This window comes from Dermacentor variabilis, chromosome 1, assembly GCF_050947875.1.
Source record: "Dermacentor variabilis isolate Ectoservices chromosome 1, ASM5094787v1, whole genome shotgun sequence".
NCBI lineage: Eukaryota > Metazoa > Arthropoda > Arachnida > Ixodida > Ixodidae > Dermacentor > Dermacentor variabilis.
This window is the reverse complement of record NC_134568.1, coordinates 75,497,408-75,510,180: the sequence shown is the minus strand read 5'-3', so window position 1 is coordinate 75,510,180 and position 12,773 is coordinate 75,497,408. Positions and strand designations below refer to the sequence as shown.

At 43.8% G+C, this 12,773-nt stretch overlaps 1 protein-coding gene across 4 annotated transcripts in view; it reads left to right on the top strand.

The window, feature by feature from the left end:
• Window positions 1–12,773, top strand: part of Sec31 (COPII coat complex component secretory 31) — a 208,032-nt gene that overhangs the window by 84,084 nt on the left and 111,175 nt on the right. For all 4 annotated transcript variants that reach the window (XM_075690145.1, XM_075690136.1, XM_075690118.1 and 1 more), the window contains 2 exons: window positions 4,734–4,833; window positions 6,512–6,693. In XM_075690145.1, coding sequence (XP_075546260.1) covers window positions 4,734–4,833; window positions 6,512–6,693 — 282 coding nt within the window. The remainder of the gene's footprint in view (window positions 1–4,733; window positions 4,834–6,511; window positions 6,694–12,773) is intronic.

Here is a 12,773-nt window from a genome sequence, read left to right as displayed (position 1 = left end):
AATTCACTCATCCGGCAGTGTTGTATAGCTAATCTCCAAAGAAAGGACTTCAAACCCGGAACGTCGGCAAGAATGAGTACCGCTCACTAAACAGTGACAAAGGGAGTAGCGCTGCTTCATGGCATAGTAAGTTTCTTGCACTTCATCTACACACATCTGCCTCAACTTACATGCAAACATACGCCGACTATATTGACAACATATCAAGAATAAGCGAACGGGAACACACTTGAGTCAATGCGTCGAAACATGGGTGATGGCGACTACACCGAACACACATGAATGTTCAAAGCTGAACGTTTCCTGGCGGTCCAGAAAGTAAGCGAGCAACTAGCAATAATACGTCTTTGCTACAAGGTATTAGTACAGAACATTTGTGTTCCAAGCCCATGTGTGTGGCAAGAACAAATGTATCACAGTTGAGCACACCTGCAAGTGATTAGGCAGAAAATAAACAATTAGATAGGGATGGCACGAAGGAATGTTATACTGAGTCAGGAACACGACAAGCCGTGGGTTCGAAGTCTTTGCCAAATAAAGAACGAAGAGCGAAACACGCTCATACTGATTTAATTCATAAGTGGAAAGTTTGAACAGTTTATAATAAATTTGTAGCCCTGCTTTTAGTATAAAGCACTGTATACGCTGCTCACACTGTTTGGACAAGTCATAATGAGCCTCGAAAGCGCTTACATGTTCTCTGAAGCTGTGGCCAAAGCTTCGTGTTGTCCACCAAATCCCCATCCGCCGAAATGGAGGTTTGCTGAGCCACACTGGCATCGTGCACATCCATTGTAAACACGGAGGTAACGGAGACGTCTGAAGCAAACAGTAAACGCGCTGCCATGTGATCAAACATGGTAGCGCCCACGGGATTGCCGTAAGAAGGGTTTATATAGTCTGGTGCCAAATTTTGTCATTATTATTTATAAAATAATTTGCGAAACAGTTATGGCTCTACGAAAGTTCAAATGGCTATGGTTAGTCATAAAAGCCATCATTCTAAAGAGACAAGAAAGCTTAGAGTTTTTGGGCCTTATATAATATGTACAGGGTGTCTACCAAACGTGAAAACTGGGAATTTCCAGGGATTTTGAATAGTCTGGAAATACTAAGGGAAAACTCGGGGAATTTGTGCTTGTATCAGGTTAAATTGGCTGTCATTTTATTGAAAGGGAACGAAAATCGCCCTAATGATGGCTCGAATAAAAGAGAGGGATTGTAACGAATTGTCCTTGACGCCGTGTCGTCGGCTGGAGGAGTTGCCATTGTACAGTCAACGACCGATTTTGTGGACGCCCGATTTTTGGGACTTGCCCGATAATGCGGCACCACCTGCACCCCATCGAATCAATGTATAAGAACGTCTGAAATTTCGTACGCAAGAACCCTTCGCCGTCCGATATTCCGGACATCTTGCCACGACCGCAGGTCCAAAACAGCAGTAATCAAAGCCAACGCTGCCGTTTTGATTATCTCGCCGCCTCTAACCGACTTTCTCGCATGCAAATCTGCTGGCAGTTGTATCCACCACCTCGGCAACGCGGGGCCTAGCTGCTTCGACATTCGCTGTTAAGGTTCTTGCCTTTCGGTGCCGTGTTTTTCATTGAAAGAATTCACTGCTGTCAGCAATGGCACCGACTGCGTCTCTGTGATCCTCGCGATTGGCTTCGAAGCTTAGAAAGCATGGTGCGTTGCATAATGTCGGTTTCCGAAAGGCAGGTTCGCCTCGGCACAGCAATGTTACGCAGTGAAGCATAAGTGAAGTATTGCGGTGAAGCTTAAGCGTGGGAAGGGGCAATTGTCACGGGACACAGTACATATTTCCTAATCATACACGCGTGCACCCACCGTCTCCTGTCACAGTACGAGCACCAATATGCCTAATAAGTGTACTGGCAGGCCTTCAGAGCTTTTTTGGATGTGCCTGTGGCGACTTGAGCCCTTAAGGGCAGTAAAAGACATGCATTGATTTTTTCGGACGTTTTCGCGGTCCCTAGGGATTGAGAAAAATCGGTCGTTGACTGTACAACTGACCAAGAGGATGCTTCAAATGGCCCGTGGGTTGAATGCATGGCGGAACGAGGAAGAGAACAGAAAGGACCATTGCATTGAGGAACGATTGAGAAAGAAACTGTGCTTTCTTTTCTTTGAAGGAGCTTGAGCTCAAAACGTAAAGTGTTGGCTGATGCCGAGATGCAGGTGACTCTCATCCAAACAAAAATACTCTTTAAAGCAGTGAAAACCAACACTGGGGCATTGTGCGCATGTCATTGTGGGCATGTCAGGACAGTTGAGGTTGACTTTCCAGCTGCTGAGAGAGAACCTCACTAATGACAAAGTCCTGGCCTCATACCGATGAGCTTGCTATCAGTTGATAGAAATAGGTAATTTTCGAAAATCTTTGCTTCTTTATGCATCTCTTTTTATTCGTATTTGAAAATGTTCGACTCGACTTCCTTTTTTTAATATGTTTTAATCGCTTGCATTTTACTAACCCCTCTGTTCAGTTTTTTATTTTGGATAAAATAAACACTATTCCTCACTATTCAAGCTGGATTAAGTTGTTCTTTTATTTTTTAAGGAGGCTTATTAGAGAGTGACAGCATCGGGCGACATAGTGTCAGCCCGTCTTGACATAAAACAAAGTTCTGTGTCACTCAGGGAATGTTGCAAAGGCACTCAGGGAAAACCTGGCTATGGTGTTAGGCTGCTGGGCACGAGGTCGCAAGATTGAATCCTGGCCACGGCGGCCGCATTTCGTTAGAGCGAAATGCGAAAACACCCGTGTACTTAGATTTAGGGGCACGTTAAAGAACCCTAGGTGGTCGAAATTTCCGGAGCCCTCCACTACGGCGTGCCTCATAATCAGAAAGTGGTTTTGGCATGTAAAACCCCATAATTTTTTTTTCAGGGAAAACCTGGAGAACTCAGGAATTTGAAAATGTCAACTTGGTAGACACCCTGTATATTATATTAAGAAGGCCCAAACTATGCTGCTGTGGAGGATTTTTATTTTTCAATAATTTTCATATAAAATATGTAATTCGGACCACTACAATTGCACTTGCACCTTTCATTCATATTTCAATTGTTCTATAAGGATAGCAAAAATTTTTAATATGGTTTCACAGTAGCATTCTGCATAAATTTAGTTATGTCGTCAACGGCGGCCCGAGCGGCAGTGGAGGCACTGCCGTACAACCATAAAAATCACACCGCAGGCCGTCGGCCGACAACATGAAAGGAATGACAAGGGAGCAGTCGAAGAACCCCTTGTACAATCCCTGTTTAATCATCGTGACACATGTATAAATAGGCATAGTACCAGGTGATGCCAATGGCGCTTGGTCACTGCCACTCTGGGGCATCCCATTCAGTGGATGCATGGATGACATTCCACGACAGAAAATGCCCTACAAAAACAAGTTCACCTTGTGTAATAATTGTCAACTTGCCTCGCACCGTCCATGCACCATAGCCAAGCTACGCCACTCCATGCTGATTTGATTAGTAGGATTGCTTCAAGGGCCATATGTGGCAAAAGAGCACCAAGCCACTCCATGCTATCGATGACTTATCATTTGAGCTATGCTATGTAGATGCTGGTTGTGTGTGCTGGCTTTCCACTGCTGGCATGACTTCTCTCAGTTGACGTCTGCTCGAAAGCATGGTTGCACGCGCTCTTCAGCCTTCGAATTTCTATTTTGGTTGCACAGAGCTTCAATTCATCACACTACAACTGCAAGACAAATCTCAGGTTTCAAGATCTAAATGTTGATTTGGCGCAGACAGCTCACTTCAATTTCCCCATTGTGGTTAGCGACCTAAGCCTAATAGATAAGAATTCATTCAGCAATTTCAGTCATCATATTAATTATGGCTTGCCCATCATCTGATGTTCAGCGCAACTTACTACACCACAGCTCCCACATAACTATAGCTCTACTTTCAAAAAAAAAAAAAAAATCTTTTTTAAGCATTATCTAAAGTCCTTGTTGAAATACCCGGTATGTTTAAGTCAGTGCCTTGAACGATAATAGGAAAAATTAAACAAAACGTTGCATCATATCAATTCATAAAGTATGCATATGAATTAACAGAAACAATTTGAAAAACTAACACAGTGATAGTGCACCATAAACATGTGCTCTTCAGTTAAAATGCTACATTGTGAGCATAGCACTTATAATAATACTTACAATTTAAATACATCTTTTTAGGCAATGCTGTAATTGTAGGTTCTCTGTGATATGAACTCCTAAAGCTGGCTAGCCTGCCTGTTTGTAGCTAAAATTAAATAGCACTCATCAATGCTTAACATGAAAATGCCATTATGCCTTTAGGTGTTGGAAATTGTTTTCAGTATGTATGATTGTAATGATTGATTGTAATGACATTCTTGATTGGTAATTTCAGAGTGCTCTGGTAGTGCTTCAAAAGTCATGTAAGACAGCAACTAAGCTGCAAGCCTAAGCAGGCTTCACTGGGTATAAGCAACCCCATATATCGTGCCAAGACACATTTATTTACCTAACGCTCACTGTTTTAAAGCTGTCTTATTTTTTAAAATGATAAATGTCTGGTACGATCTTAACATTTCCAGAGTGCCCTGTAATGACTAGTTATGTGCCATAGATATTCAAGGGATATGTGTGTGTTTTCTGGATGTTTCTTTGCTGTTTTCTTTTAATCAGTGCCTATAAAATTTGTCCTGCTTCTATTTTTTTTAGAATGGTGATCTTGTGGAGGACAGCTCGAGTGCCTTTGATTGCATTGCTGCAAAGCATAAGGAACAGGAGTTCACACCTTTCACCATTTCTACAAGCTCAGGTGAGGGCTAGTTACTCAACCTGGTGTGGATGTCTTGCCAGGTCATTACTTGGCGACCTTCTTGCTGTGTGAAAGCCACTGTTTTGAAAAGGACAAAACGGATCATAAGTTCAGTGGCAGTGTAGGGGCTTTTCTTTTTCCTATTGAGGTGCCGAATAAAAATTTGTCTGCCAAGCCTTCATGGATTTAGGACAGTGGGCATCTTGTACCCACATCGTACTACATATTTAATAGCATTAAGTGCATGATGCCTTCAACTTTGGATGCTGTTTGTCTTCTTCCATGTGAGTTAAGGTAATGTTGGTAGTTACGGTAATCTCAGCAGCGAGTTAGGTTCTAACTTGCACGTTTCTAGGAATCGCCTTTTGAGTGCAGATGAAGTGTTTCCTTTCATGTTGGGGCAGTGTGTACCTAAATACACTGAACTACAACTGCTGCCTACAACTCTTTGCCTCTGATTTTATGAAGCTTCTTATTTATTTATTTATTTATTTATTTATTTACTTTTGATAAACACTAATCAGGCAATCTGGAGGGGAATCTACACACTGAGTATCTACACACTGGTTTAATAGTAATGACAAAAAGATGCTCAACAGAGTGATGTATACTGATGTCATAGTGTGACACTGTTTTGCTGAAGTAATGGATCAATGTGCACAAAAATATATTGTACATGTAGGCCTTACCTGGTTATATAGAACTGATTGGTCTAGGTTTATTTATTTATTTATTTGTTTATGTTTGTTCATTTATGTTTTTGTTTATTTAGTTATTTGTTTATTGATTGATTGATTGATTGATTGATTGATTGATTGATTGATTGATTGATTGATTGAAGACTGTCCTCTTAGAATAGCCAGAGGTAATACCCTGGCCACCAGAATGGTATATGACAACCAGGTTATGCCCCAGACATACTGTTTGACTGGCGGGGATGTTTGAAATATTTGCAAGCATTCATTGATTGATGAGCACTTTATCTTTAATCGCTTGTCCTGCTTAAAGCCGGTTTCACATGCTGCTAATCGTCTATATTTGAGCCATAGTAGTCGGCCCTCTGTGGCAGCCATGGCAGTATTTAGACTTGATGGCAGTTTTGCACCTTGATGCTCCCTCTGACCGCTCGGAGTTTAATTAATCCTTCTGTGCCACGCTATTCTGAATTCTGGCCAAAAGTGGTCAAATTATACTTAAAGACTGCAGTTGCAAACATGTTTTACTTCCTCGAAAAGAATAAATTCGCTTCTGCTTGTGCTGTTTCGTGGATTGTGTGCTACCATCTACCAAAAGCATGACTGAGCACTGAGATGAAACTTGGCTCCTCCATGCCATTACTAGAAAATGCAAAATACTGTTGATGAGCTGAGCTCGTCCTTGGCCATCTTTGCCAGAAACGTGGGGAGGAACCCAGCTTGTCCAAGGCATGAAAGGGGTTAAAGTAGCTGGGTGTAACATCTGCATTGATCTATCAGCAGAAATGTGTGCTTGTTACTGAGAAGAGTGGCAGCCACTGCTGTGGCAACCATTTAAAATTGAGGCATGTGGAACAAACCTTTCACAATCGTGGGGTGAGCTGCTTGTCACATCAGTTTTCATTGCAAGAGTACAGCATGTGAAATGGGCTTTGGCCAGCCAACCATCACGAATGTTATTGCATGTTCTCGTGTGTTTTTAGGGGATGCAGACAGCCTGCTGAACAAGGCGCTACTAACAGGCAATGTGGAGGCGGCTGTGAACTTGTGCCTGCAAGATGGCCGCTGGGCTGATGCCCTTATTTTGGCACAGGCCGGTGGCGTGGCACTTCTGCAGAGAACACAGTGTCGCTACTTCAAGCAGGCTACTTCAGATTCAGCAAAGGCATGCCTTGTTTCTTTCATTAACAATGATTTAAGTGCTTCTGGGCAGGGCATCATATATATGCATGAATACAATGAGACCATGAATGTGATGCCTATAAGAACTTTTGACCACATAAAAGAAAAACCCATTATGTATAGTGTAAACTGTACATAGTCGGTGATAGGCCAAGAATGCAGTGACAAATGCCTCTTAAAGGGAATGTGTATACAAGCACTGGTGAATTACTTAATTTTGCAATGTCATTGTAAGTGTTCAAAAATGCCTACATGTAAGTCTTGTTTATGCCCAGATGGGAAAGAATGTAGCTTTTCGGCAGAACTGTGTAATCTAATGAACAGATGAAAGTGAACAACCCTTTGAAGCTTGCTCTGTGTTTTTCCTGTGTATGCGAGGCCAAGTACTGCCTTCTGGACATGCAACTCATGTTACTGTGAGGCGCTGATCATTTCAGGTGTTTCGTGCAGTGTGTTGACCTTAAACACCAACGCAGTGTCTTTAACGCAGCTGAGTGTTTAGAGGTGCTTATCTCCCTTTGTCTGCTCCCTGCCATGAGGCAATTAGCTGTGGTTCTTGACTGTGGCAAATTTTTTGTTTAATTTTTGTTTTGTTAATTACCAAACTGATGCAGCACCCTTTCTGGCTTGCTGATTTTGTATTTCTGAGATTTGCGTGGTTGAATACAGTCGAGCGTGACTATATCGAACCCGTTTACATTGAATTATTCTATATATCAAACAATTTCTGGACACATTATAGTTACAATGAGTATATATAGCAAACATTACGCTTACATCAAGCAAACATAGCGATTCCTAATATATCGAACGTCAAGCAGCTGAAAAGTGCCCCCAGAAGTTGGCTTTCCCTTGCAGTGGCGGGGAAACCCGGCGGCATGCCTCCATCCAACCGCTCTCCCTACCGTGACCGCGCTGCCTCTGACGAGCCGTCGACACCCCCCTGCAAAAAATGATCCTGGCCCACCCACAGCGCTAGCTCAGACAGCCAATCAGGGGCTCTTGTGCCCTCATCGTGCAAGATGGCAAAAGTGCGAGTTGTCTCGCTGCTTTTCGGTTTCATTATATGTGTGCCTTGTGGGCCTTCTCCCGCAGTGTTGCCGTGTTGAAGTGGCAGAATTCGCCTTTTGTCGTGAAGCTCGAAATCATAAATCGAGTCAAACGCGGTGAGAAGTCAGATGTCCCCGTAGCGTGCAAGATTCCGAGGAGCACTCTCAGCACGATCTTGAAGAATAAGGGGAAGGTTAGGGCTAAAGCAGCCAAACTTGTGACCCGGTGCCCATGGTGCCCGACACGTACGCATGGCCATGTGCAAGTGGTTCATTCGAAATTGCTTCAGCCGTGCCTGCTTCCACGTGCTCGGTGATGACTGTAAATTTTGATGAATGGGGCGAAAGCCGTTACCGGTGTTGCCGAGGTTTGGAGCGAGCTGTCAGAATTTCCGGAAGCTGTTGACGAAGCAATGGTGGAGTGCAGGTGATGGTGTTGCGATCGCGGTAAAGTCCAAAAACGAAGACTACATTGCTGACATCGTACCGAACACAAGTGAAAGTGGGCATAATGAGGAAAGCAACGATGGCCCTTTGCCCACATCCTCCGAAGTGATTGGTGCACTTGCACTAGTTCGGTGCTTCTGCGCGAATGCGGATGGTTGCGGCCTCAGCTACTCCGACTCCTTAGACAATGTGGAGCAGTGCGTGAAGTCAGATGTCCCCATAGCGTGCAAGATTCCGAGGAGCACTCTCAGCACGATCTTGAAGAATAAGGGGAAGGTTAGGGCTAAAGCAGCCAAACTTGTGACCCGGTGCCCATGGTGCCCGACGCGTACGCACGGCCATGTGCAAGTGGTTCATTCGAAATTGCTTCAGCCGTGCCGGCTTCCACGTGTTCGGTGATGACTGTAAATTTTGATGAATGGGTCGCAGGCAGCGAAATTGCCCAAGCAGAAGAAAATGCAGGAATATTTCATGCGAAACTGAGCTAGTTTCATCAATGAAGTGATTTTATAAATGGAATGTGCTTTTATGACATTCAGTTATTTAGCAGGCCTATATCGAATTATGCCCTATATCGAACTGATAGGCGTTTTTTTGCAAGTTCGATATAGCCGGGTTCGACTGTAAACCTATAGACAGCTTGAGGAGGCATGGGGGAGGTAGCACATATGGGCTATGCTGTGATGCAGATGCAACTGGGCTGGGTTGAGTCATGTGAAATGCTGGCAGAGCTAGCAATGATCTATGCTCCTGCGAATCCTTTTGGGCTTATTTCCATGCACAGGCATTGTCCCACTCACTGGAGTCTGTACTCGAATGACTGAATTGACTGTCTCGGGACTGAGCGCACATTGTTGTAGTGCAGCAAGTGTTTTGCAGAGCAGCATGCTGCAAAATCAAGATGGCACATTTACCTTGTGCGCAACAAAGAGTTAACATAGTGTACAATAATCGGTAGTATATAAGGAGCCACTATGGTTTAAACAGTCAGTGAATTCAATGGTGGTTGAGTTGGTGATTCATTGCAACTACGTTTTAACCCTTTGAGGGTTAAATTTTTCGCAACAGCGATGTCCCCGGGGTCAAGTTTTTCTGTAGTGAAGCTGTTAGCTTCTAGTTGGTCGAGATTTTTCGTATCAAAAAAAAGGGGGGGGGGGGGGGGACCAAAAAAAAGTGCATATCTACTTTAAAATCGGGCCATACAACGCACAGCTCAGTATTCATTTCAATAAAGAAAAGTACAAAACAAGCTTCAAAACTGCATGATGGATGATAAGACGCCTGTGAACAATGTGAGACACGTTCCTTCTCCCCACGTGTATTTCCTGGTAAAGATTGCGGTTGCATAAGCTGCTCCGGTGGGAAAGGGGCAACAGCAACATACGAATCAGTCAGTGACATCACCAAACTTCATATATAAAAGGGAGACCTGCCTAGCAACTCAGTCAATTTATTGCAAGACCGTTATGGGTAGACCTTGCAAAGTTAAGACTCCCGAAGGGGCAGCGTGAGTACGATGAGCGTCTGATGCTTAATTCCAATGACGGATTCGGAGCAAGTTTTTCTGCTCGTTTCGGAGCAAGTTTGTTCCAATGACAGAGTAAGGGTGGGAGTAAGGTGTTCGAATGAGAGAGTCGAAGTGGATTCAGAGCGGGAGTCACTCCGTGGAGCAGAAAGAGATGCTCCGCTAAAATCGACGGATTGGACCAGAACTTTGCGTGACGTATTTCGTTTACCACGTTTGTCTGCTGGGAGGCGCCACCGGTCACGACTCGTGAGGAAGCAAAAGCTGCTGCACGCTTGGCGAGATATCCATTCCGCACTTTAAAGAAAACAACAGGTGAATGGCGCTGAAGAGGCAAGTGACCGGTGCGGCGGTGCTGGGAGGAAATGACAACACGCAAGGTATCCTGGGTAACTCGGCGATAGAAGTTCCGCTTCTGCCTTGCTCCGGCGGAGCAGGTTGTGTTCCACTCGCTGATTTGGAGGTGTTGCTCTACGCCAGAGTCGTGTGCTCGCTTGCGGAGTCCGTCGGCTGCTCCGACTCCACCATTGGAATTCTACATAAGAATGCAAAATCATAATGCTCAACAACAGTGTCATGCTATGCTAGGCATAACAATAAAACATTTCATACACCTCATTGACGGCATTTGAGTGATTTTCTAACAGCTTTGCTGAACATCCATTTTCACAGGGTCGGTATAGTGAGTCAATATTTTTATTGCAGTTTCCAGTGGTAAGAAATTAATAAAATATCATGAATATTGGATGAATTTATTGCAAGCGATATTTTTTCTCAAAACCGCTTTACTCGCACCAACAGTGTGCACACAACTACACTATGCAGAAAGAGATCGAGAAGAATGCCAAACAAAACGTATGGCTGTCAATTTGTTGTCACAAAAACATGTTTCATCAAAAGAAGAAGCAGGTCAAAAATGGGTCAGAAGAAGCAGTGCTTAAGCAATTGCCATGAGTAGAGACATCACTTGCACAGCCGTACCAAAATCACAACTGCGCACACCTTCAGTGTATGGGAATATGCAAGCCTGAACAACCAAAGTAAAGAAAAAGAACACTTATTGGTACAGTCAACTTCTGTTGATTCGGCCCTGAGAGGACTGACAAAAATAATTGAGTTTTATCAGGCAGGTCGAATTAAACAAGTTGCTGTTGATTCATTTGGTAGTACTTGCCTGATTCTAACGGGCCTTGTATCAATGCACTGCAACTTTCTATGTGTCTAAAGTAGAAAACTAACATAAAAAATTCACCAATGATTTCGATACTTCCTAATGCAAAGTTTGAGCGCAGCTGTATGCATATTTTCATTTCGCAATATATTGGCTGGTGCAAACAATCTGTCTTGTGCGGCATGTTGCAAACGGAGTGAAGTGTGGCGTGACTGCCTTGCTAATTGGGAGATCACGAGAGGCAGCGTGTGGGTGATGTGTGGGTGCGATTCACAGTAGCTGCTGCAGACAGACCTCCGCCCATGCAGGGCTTTGTTTCCATACAGACGGCGTGTGCTACTCTGGCGCCACCTTGTAGCCATCGTTGCCGCAAGGCTAGTTTTGTGTGGCACTACGCTTCTCATGCTTTTGCCATACCCTCCTCGTCTGCTTTCCTCGCGCTCTCTTTGCAATCACCGCCTTTCATCTCCTGCTGTGCTCCGCATTTGCTTTCATTCTTTTTTGTGTTCATTCTCTCGGTTACGAGAGACTGTGCCGACGTTCGCCACAGGCAGCTAAGGGCGTCGCTCTAAAATAGCATTAACGTTCCTAAGCAAAGTAGAACTCTAACACGCACCTGATTTTTTAGAAAGAAAAATGGGCAAGGGCCTAACGTGTTGCACTGTGGAGGCCGGTTTCCTAAAGTCAGCATCGTTGCACATTGAGTGAGGTCAGCTTTGCCACAATACAGTCATGTCATGCGGTAAAGCATGTGATCGCAGTTTTGGCATTGTGTTCAATTGCACAGCGCAAGCAATTTCAGCGTAATTTTCTTGAAACTAAAAATTGTTTGTTAGAATATAGTAAATGCCGTAATTATAAATTATGAGCTACGGTTACTGCTTGAAAAGTCTTCCAGGGCCAGGTCGAAAACAGGTGTTCTCAATGGGAGATGACGTGTGTTCAATGAATTCACTGTCCCGTAAGCTTTGCCGAGACAGCCGCTCTCACCAAAGTGGTCATTATTGATGTCACCATAGGTGTAAGGCATGTGCGTGCTGACTGGCCAAATTTGAATTAACCAGCAAAGGCCAATTTTACGATCGAAATAATGAATGTTTGTGCACATAAAAATGCATGGGTGCTGGCCGGTGGTTTCGGCTGGGATCAAATTAACCGTAGTTGAATCAGTGGAAGTGTACTGTATCTCTGAACTTGGATGCACAGGGCTGTATCTAAGCTACTGGAAACACGATAGCGGTATCTGTAAAAAACTATAGCATCTCCTCCGCACACACTTTATGGGTAGCAGACGATACGTGCACGGCCACGTGAACAAGCGCTCAGCGGTAAACAAATCGTGTTTTGCGCACCGGTAAGCGGAAATGCAATTTCAAAGGACTTTGAGCAACTTCATAGAGATTGCAGCACCTCTCAACAACCACTGGTGTCAAATACGCATGAAATATCAAACATGAGATTGGTGCAACATGTGTGTCAAAAACCATACAGGATGGTTCTGTCGTGCCACACATACACAGAAAAATCATCAAAAGGTTAAATGTATTGACACCTTACGTGAGTTTGTTTCAATGACTTTCTACTGTAATTACTTGTGAAATTCTTTTGTACTAGTATTACTGTGCTATGAGCTGTCCGTGTCTTCACACCTGCTGACCTTGGCTGTTAAAGTGTGTTGTGCATTACTGTGGTCTGTGTTTGCTTGCTGAACTACTGGGGGCCTCATTTCAAGTCTATGTAAAGGAAGTACTGTATTGCATTTTGAAGGGACATTGAGAAGGCATAGTGTATTTTTGCTTGGTATGAATGCGTAGAGTAGATAACCGTTGGACCATTAGGGTGACAGAATGGATACCAAGAGAAGGGAAGTG